The sequence below is a fragment of the Primulina tabacum genome, chromosome 9 (assembly GCF_025594145.1).
Source record: "Primulina tabacum isolate GXHZ01 chromosome 9, ASM2559414v2, whole genome shotgun sequence".
Classification (NCBI taxonomy): domain Eukaryota; kingdom Viridiplantae; phylum Streptophyta; class Magnoliopsida; order Lamiales; family Gesneriaceae; genus Primulina; species Primulina tabacum.
The window spans coordinates 3,919,917-3,929,106 of record NC_134558.1 but is presented as its reverse complement, the minus strand read 5'-3'; the positions used below and the strand labels follow the sequence as shown (position 1 = coordinate 3,929,106).

General features: G+C 35.9%; 1 protein-coding gene across 1 annotated transcript; it reads left to right on the top strand.

The window, feature by feature from the left end:
- The first annotated feature begins 2,598 nt into the window (after positions 1-2,598).
- LOC142556870 (secreted RxLR effector protein 161-like) lies at positions 2,599-3,045 on the top strand. Its single transcript, XM_075668368.1, has 2 exons — positions 2,599-2,824; positions 2,879-3,045. The coding sequence occupies exons 1-2, from the start codon at positions 2,599-2,601 to the stop codon at positions 3,043-3,045; spliced, it is 393 nt and encodes a 130-aa protein (XP_075524483.1).
- The last annotated feature ends 6,145 nt before the right edge of the window (positions 3,046-9,190 follow it).

Sequence of the window (9,190 nt, the reverse complement as noted above, 5' to 3'; positions counted from 1 at the left end):
TGTTTCCATATTAGTATATTTTTGATTTCGTCACGTAATCCATTTCTGTTATTAACTAGATAACTGAATCTAATTTTTAAGACTGGTTGGGAAAACTGTTATGAATTGGGAGAAAATGGCATACACACTAATGTTAGTTCTGATGAACTGACAATGCATGCTAGATGGTAGGACAATAGTATGAAAGCTAAAGTGTAACATACTCGCTTTTATGTCAAATGAACTGTAGGGACAGTTCGAGGAAATGTTGAATGTTGCTGACATTCGAATACATGTGCAAGAGTTGCATGGTGCATGAAACTCATAAAATGATGCACACCACTTTCAAGGAGCTCATGACTGCACGGATGCAAGATGGGGTTCTGGCCCATGAGCGTGGTGTACATGTGACTGGGCTTATTGAGAATTTGGTGAGCCTAGAATATGTGATTCCTAACAAGTTACATGATACATCAATTTGTTGTCTTTCTCTTCCTCATTTGACGGGGTTATGATGAACTTCGATTTGAATAAGATAGATGATAGCCTTGAAGAGCTAGTCAATACACTTATGACTTATGAGATCACCATAAACAGGAAAATGTTGTTTTTCTAATGAACCTCTCGTCATGACGAAAAATGGTCAACAAAGTAAGGGAAAGAAATGTTCTGTCCCTCACAAGAAAAACAAACACAATAAGAGGCAAACTCTGAAGGACACTTAAAAGGCCTACAAAGTCCGATAAGTCAGAACATATTTATTTCACTGCAAGAAGTTCGGATATAAGAAATTATATGTGCCAGAAATGTTCTGGAAATGATAAGTGAATGTCCAAGTAAACAGGATTTCAACAACAAACAAAAGAAAGTTAGTTGATCCAAATCCTGCACAAATGTGGCATGCTAGACTATGTCACATTTCCCAAAGAAGGATGCACAAACTAGTGGGAGAGGGCATGTTTGACTTCTCAGACATAAATTCTCTACCTAATTGTGAGTCCTATCTAAAAGGAAAAGTGACCAAGTCTCCCTTTAAGGGAAACGTGGAACGTGCGCATGGTTTACTGGATTTGATCCACACATACGTTTGTGGACCGCTAAGTGTTGGCACAAAATATGGGCAATCCTACTTCATTACCTTTACTGATGACCATTCGAGGTATGTGTATGTTTATTTGATGAAACAAAAATCTGAAACATTTGAAAGGTTCAAAGAATTCAGATCTGAAGTAGAGAAACAGCTAGAAAGGAATATTAAGACAACTCGATCTGATCGAGGTGGAGAATACTTGAGTGCTGGATTTTTGGATTATCTAAAAGAGAATGAGATTCTCTCACAGTGGACTCCACCAGCAACACCACAATTGAATGGTGTTTCTGAACGTCATAATCAAACCTTGATAAAATATTCGTACTTGAGAATATGGGGATGTCCTGCTTATGTGAAGCAGACAGTGAGAAACAAATTGGATAGTAAATCCACTTTGTGCTACTTTGTAGAATATCCAAAAAATTCTGTTGGATATTATTTCTATCACCCCGATGAAGCAAAAGTGTTTGTTTCTAGAAATGTCACCTTTCTGGAAAAAGAATTTCTATTAGATAGAAAAGACAATATGATAGAACTTGAAGAAATTCAAGATACTCCCTTCAACTGTAGATGTTGAACCTAATCTTCAACAACCAGTAGTTGAAGTACACGCTCCTAGAAGGTCTGATAGGGTTATCAGACCACCTGCAAGATACGCGCTTCTTCATGAACAAGGCCATGAAGAGCCTTGTGTTGGATATGATCCAATGAAGTTCAAAGAAGAAATATCTTATACTGATTCAACCAAATGGCTTGAAGCCATGTAGTCTGAAATGAAATCTATGTATCCAAACCAAGTCTGAACATTGGTGGATCCACCTGAGGGAATCGTTCTCATAGGATGCAAATGGATCTACAAAAGAAAGCTTGTGGCGGATGGGAATGTATTGACCTTCAAAGCAAGACTAGTTGCAAAATGTTATACTCAAAGGCAAGAAATTGACTATGAGGAAACTTTATCACCAGTTGATATGTTTAAGCCATTAGAATACTACTAGCCATAACAACGTGGTATGACTATGAGATATGACAAATGAATGTAAAGACTGCATTCCTCAATGGAGACATCAAAGAAGAAATTTATATGTCTCAAACCTGAGGGATACACATCAGTAGGAAGCGAGCATAAGGTATGCAAACTTTAGAGATCAAGGAGTTGGAACCTCAGATTTGAAAACACTATCAAGGAATTTGGTTTTGCTAAAAATCCTGAGGAACCAAGCGTCTACAAGAAAGTTAGTAGGAGTGTAGTGACATTCTTAGTACTTTATGTTGATGACATCCTACTCATTGGGAATGATGTAGAATTATTGCAATCAACTAAAATATAGTTAGAAAGTAAATTCTCCATGAAAGACATGGGTGAAGCATCCTATGTATTGGGAATACAAATCTATAGAGATAGATCAAAGAAGATGTTGGAGCTCACCCAAGCGATTTATATCGAAACCATTCTAAATAGATTCTCTATGGAAGGGTCCAAGAGATGATACTTACCTATGTGTCATTGTGTTACTCTATCTAATGCAATGTACCCCAAGACTGATGGAGAGATAGAGATGATGACACGTATTTCATATGCGTCATCCATTGGTAGTATCATGTATGGTATGATATCAACGCGTTCTGGTGTTGCTTATGCTCTGAGTGTTGCAAGCAGATATCAGGCGAACACTGATTCAATGCATTGGAATGCCGTGAAAGATATTCTTAACTACTTGAGAAGGACTAAGAGCTTGTTCATGATCTATGGGGGTGGAGAATTAAAATTAGAAGGCTACATTGATTCTAGCTTCTAATGTGACGTAGATGATTCGAAATCGATCTATGTATCTGTATCCATGCTAAATGGTGCGAATGTCTCTTGGAAACGTTCAAAGCAAGACACCGTTGCGGATTCCATCACTGAAGCTGGATACATTGATGCATCTGCTGCAGCCAAAGAGGCAGTTTGGATGAGAAATTTTGTCCAATAGTTGGGACTTATTCTTAATGGAGTTGATCCAGTCCCGGTGTACTGTGAAAACACCGGTGCTGTTGCGCAAGTAAAGGAACCAAGGTCTCATCAGCGATCCAAACATGTACTGAGGAAGTTCCACATCATACGGGAGCTTGTGGGAAGATGAGACATATCAGTCGAAAGAGTCCCCTCCGCAGATAATGTTGTTGATCCACTTACAAAGCCCTTGCCAGGACCATTGTTTGAGGAGCATCGCGAAGCAATGAGATTAAAGTTTATGGGTAGTTGGATCTAGGGCAAGTGAGAGATTGTTAGAGTAGATGCTCTGTAAGCCAACTGTTGGCTAGAGAATTTATTGACTCATTTGTAATACTGAATCTTTATTTTAATATAATTCATTATTTCATGGTTCTGTATACCAATGTGATCAACATAGATAAAGACCTTGATTATACTTAATACAAATGAATCGTAATTCGATGTTTAAACTCATTTGTAACTACTGCATAATCTAATTTCGTTCTTAGTCGATTCAGCCGCCTAAAAATGGATAAAAGTCGATTGAGCTTGGGACTAACATCTGTGATGTTGTGTACCACATTTCTTGGTAAGGCCATAGAGATGTCCAAACATGCAGATGGGTACTCATATGATGATTATACCGAACTACCCTCCCTCGGATTTTCCAAGTGGTTATCATTCATCGAGAGGATAAGTCTGTGGTTATGATTGTACACCATTAGTCCTTACGACCCGGGACAACACTGAGGCTCTATATGCTAGGGCTGTGCTTTGACTCGTTTACCGACCCAGGAGGATCATCAGGTGGCGAGATTGGGTACAGTTGCGGCACATGTAGGAGCCAGTGCATTATAGTCAGGAATTCAACGCTCAGCTACGGATGTGGATATCCTAAGTGATATGATGAAATAATAGTGCATGGAATCTCTCGCCAGATTATGAGATGTACATTAGAGAAGAAGTTCTTCAGTTGTACATGCGATGCCACTATTTATTCTCAAATATGTGTCACATATTTATTGAATTATTATGCAACACTCGATGAACCAATGGTTGCAGATTCGATCGAGATATATGAGATGAAGGGACCGTACTGTACGTTAATCATAATCGACTGGTTCTTGCAGGCACTATCAGTGATACTCAGAGAATCATGGGGCGATGCTATTAGACGCTCTTACCATGATTCGATGGGTTTAATCATAAATATATTTCTGACATTCTCATGATCAATTGTTGATACATAGAATGAGACAAATTAGGGTAAGCCCGAATAAAGAAAATTATCCTGAATCACAAAGAGTTGTGAACCCACGGCTAGCTGTATCCCTGAACCATTGATGGTAACACAAGCACTGATTTACTTGTTCCCGTTGAGATAAGAAATTGAAGGAGTTGAATTTATAAAAAAAATAAGTTTGATATGATCAATCGATAAGCTTATAAATAAAGTTTATGAAAACTTATAGGAGTTTTGATAGCATGACTGCTAAAACAGTCAAAGGGAGTGCACTTGCCTTATTTAGACATTGGTGATCTCGAAATTACAGTGTAAATCTTAATAACAAACAAGTTGACATTGTCACATCGATGATATTTGATCACCGATCGGGATTATGATGAGATTAATGTAATGGGAGCATTGAACATGGTCTTGTAAGAGTATAAGCTCATCATGTTAATTTATTAAAGTTCAAATAGGCTTTAATGATTAAATTATATTTTAATTGAGTTAAAATATAACCCATTAAATTTTTATAAAATATGGTATTGATTTATGTAATATGGAAATATTCATGATACCATAATTTTAAAACTTGCACAAAAAAAAATAATATTAATGCATGATATTCTAAAATATGTGCATTAAAGATTCGAGATTGGCTAATATATATGTCATCCAATTAGAATCCATAATTAACTTAATTAATCTAATCAATTAAGTAAAGGTTGATTAGAAAATAATTAAGGATTTTATTATTCTTGTTTGCACAAGAATCTTTTCGAAATTTTTCTTGACATTTTTGCAAGGCATCCGAAGGGTTTTTCACGCAAGGAACTTTCGGCTCTCCCAAGAAAAAAAAGCTCTCGAAAATTCCTTATGTTTTTGCAAGAAAAATTCGGTCACTCCTAGTTTGAGAGTTGTATCGGTTTTTAATGTTATATTTCTACGCAAAATTTCTTCTAATTTTCTAGTGCAAGTTAGAAGAGGAACAAGTAATCCGGTCGTGGACCTAATTCGGAGATCGAAGAAAAGTTCGTAGGGAAATTCAACAAGAGTTATATCTGTCAATACCGGAATAGTTGGAGCCGAGTGAATTATTCACTAAGGTGTTTACTAAACATATTTTGTATGTTTATTTATTTAAATCAAACGAGTGCTCAAACAAATATTTTGATTGTCAAAATAAAATAAAATTTTAAAATTTCTGCTGCGTTTGGACACGAGAAACCGAGATCCACCAAAGGCTACATGATGACAGAACTCACCCTTGCTAGCATCCTTTCGAAAGCTTCAGGTCCATTCTCTTCGATGTACTTTCCGCAGCAGTAAAAATATCATCTTGCCTGCTGAAGACATCCTTTTTCCAAGGAATGTACCATATTTTAACATGCTGATTCTTGTAAAACGTCCTGATGTAATTCTCGTATACTTACGCTGCTCCGTTTAAGTAAGGCAGCACCAATCAGCAAATGATCAACTTCGCGTAAGACCAAATTGGAAACCTAATAGTATTCAAGAATATATTTTAATGAAGCCAATAATAATTATACAAAGATAAACAGAATTACCATTCAAGTACTTTCGCGAATGTGAGTTCAAATATGTGATCAGAGAGTAAATAACCCAATATGTCAACCATTGCTGATCGCCTGCGAGCGATTTCGTTTCGATGGCCTTGATTGAACAATATCTGCAAAATTGTTTTGTTTAATTTACGTGCGAACTTCAATGCAAAGAACCTTCCCTCTCTTTTTGAATTTTATTCACTTCACGTAGATTTATAAAGTTTGTCATTGATCAACAAGCTAAGCCGATTTATCGTCCCCTTCGTGGGATTTTCTTTGTCTGCTCCTTGATGCGGTCGAAAATAATTTTATAATGTTTTGACGTATGTACTTTAATTTCCTTATATTATTCTATAACAAGATACACACACACACAGAGTTATATATATGTATATATATACATTCACTAGTAAATGTACGTAGCAGAAAATGTGCAAGAATATTGTAATAAAATATTGAAACGATTCACAGCGGAAAAACAAGGGAGACCAAAGGCCTGAAAATCAAGAAATAAGGGAATTTGTTTTGGTTTCTTACGACCTTTGATATTTTTGCGAGAACATCAATATTCTTTGCCACCAGTGAGAAATATTATCTTCGAGCTCATCTGGGAATTATGGATATTTTGTCAGAATTTTTCTCAAAAATCATGTTTTTTTACATGTATATAAACATGATAAATAATATGCGGATGTAGATCGAGCATTACCTCCGGCCATTGAAAATTTTGAAACTTTTCTGCTTTTCCTCCGATTGATGTCTTCTAAGTACTTCACCATCTCGATAGATGGTGTATTTTGTTTTCTGAGGTGTGTTCTTAGGGACCTCAATCGCTGCTATTTATAGGCATCTCATACCATCAACGAGTTTATTGTTAAAGTTTAATTGTCAAAAGAAGAGGTGCATGCACGTCTCAATTTTCTAAAGTTGAGGCGGCGTACGCATCTTTTGTCAAAAGTAGTAGGCAATGGCCTTCACTATTTCCTACATGTTTATCCTTCTTTTTGATATGAGCCATTTTTCTTACATTCTCCCACTTGGCTCATATTTCTCATTTACTATAGGAGAAAACAAAACACATGAATCATGGCGATATGTCATCTTAAAACGAATATTATCTTCCATTTATTACAATGCATTATGTATCTCAAAAATGTATAACTTAATGAATAAACCTTATGTTTATTCGATGTCCAACTTTATTGATATTTCTCGAATCAATGAATGTGTACACAACAAATATGAGAAAATATCACATCATAGTTTCATTGATTTGTTCTTACAACAAATTACATAAAGGAACCAAGTCCCATTCTTTCTTTATGATCATTAAATTTCAATGGTAGCATGCATTTAGTCAATGGATCTGCAATCATCAATTCAGTGCTAATGTGCTCGATAAGTAACTTCTTATCTTTAACATGTTCTCGTATGGCAAATACTTAATGTCGATGTGCTTGCTTCGACTACCACTTTTGTTATTTTTAGGCATAAAAACAGCAGCTGAATTGTCACAATATATTCTTAATGGCCTAGATATAGAATCCATAATTCCAAGCCTCGAAATGAAACTCTTCAACCATACACCATGTGAGTTTGCCTCAAAACAAGCTACGAACTCAGCTTCCATAGTGGAAGTAGCAGTCAATGTCTGCTTTGCACTTCTCCAAGATACAGCTCTACCAGCTAGCATGAAAATATATCATGAAGTGGATTTTCGTGAATCAATGCAGCCAGTGTAGTATGAATCAGAGTAGCCAATTACTTCCGAATTCTCAGTTCGTCTGAACATAAGCATATAATTTTTGGTCCCTTGAAGGTACCTCATGACTTTCTTTGCAGCTTTCCAATGGTCTAAACCTGGATTACTCTGATATCTTCCCAACATCCCAACAACAAATGCAATGTCCGGTCTAGTGCAAACCTGAGCATACATCAAGCTTCCGACAGCAGAAGCATAAGAAATATTTTTCATTTGTTCCCGCTCTAGATCATTCTTTGGGCATTGGCTCAAATTGAATTTATCGCCTTTCACAACGGGAGCTATACTTGGTGAACAATCTTTCATCTGATATCTCTCTAAAACTTTGTTGATATAGGTTTCTTGAGACAGACCTAGAATACCTCGAATCCGGTCTCTATGTATCTTAATGACAATGACATAAGATGCATCGCCCATATCCTTCATATCAAGTTTTTAGAGAGGAATTGTTTCACCTCATATAACAGACCCTTATCATTGGTTGCAAGTAATATATCATCCATATATAGAATAAGGAAACAAATCTTACTCACACTGAGCATCTGGTATATACATTGATCCATGGGGTTCTCAACGAATCCGAATGAAGAGATAACATCATGAAATTTTAAATACAATTGAAGGAAAGCTTGTTTCAATCCATATATAGATTTCTTAAGCTTACAAACCAATTAATTACCATTACTAGAGAAGAATCATTCAGGTTGTTTCATATAAACATCTTCATCTAGTTCTCCGTTGAGAAAAGCTGTTTTCACATCCATTTGTTGTAAATCTAAGTCAAAATGTGCAACTAATGCTAGAATGATACGAAGAGAATCTTTCTTAGATACATGAGAAAAATTCTCCTTGTAGTCGATTCCTTCCTGCTGAGTGAATCCTTTAGCTACGAGTCTTTCTTTATACCTTTCAATGTTGCCAAATGAGTCTTTCTTTGTTTTGAAGAACCATTTATATCTAATGACTTTTACACCATCATGCAACTGAACAAGATCCCAAACTCCATTAACTGTCATAGAATTCATCTCTTCTTTCATAGAATTAAACCATAGTTTTGTCTCATTACAACTCATGGCTTGTAAAAACGTTTCAGGATCATTTTCGGCTTCAATGTTAAAATTCGATTCTTGTAAATACACAACATAATCATTAGATATTGCTGATCTTCTTATTCTAGTAGATCTCCTAAGGTTGTTTGGTTGATCAACAATTTCTTGTTGTTCTTCATTAACATTTTGATCTACTAGATTTTCATCAGCAATTTGTGGAACTTCAGTAGCTGGTTGTCTAACACACATTTGGTCTTGAGGGTTGTGAATAACGACCAATCTGTCATTTGAATAAGAGGGTTATGAATTAATTTGATCTTTCTCAAGAACTATGTCATTTGAATGATCACTCCCACTAATCAAATCATTCTAAAAATTTTACATTTCTTAATTCCACAGTTCTAGTGTTATGAGATGGACAATAGAATCTGTATCTTTTGGATTTTTCGGCATACCCAATGAAATATCCACTTATAGTTCTTGGGTCCATTTTCTTTTCATGTGGGTTGTAAACTCTTATTTCAGAAGGAGAACCCTAA

Excerpts from the sequence above, each read along its gene's own strand:
- LOC142556870 (XM_075668368.1), top strand. The coding sequence starts at position 2,599 with ATGTACCCCAAGACTGATGGAGAGATAGAGATGATGACACGTATTTCA. Across the intron at positions 2,825-2,878 it reads CTTGTTCATGATCTATGGGG|ATGATTCGAAATCGATCTAT; the intron begins GTGGAGAATTAA and ends AATGTGACGTAG.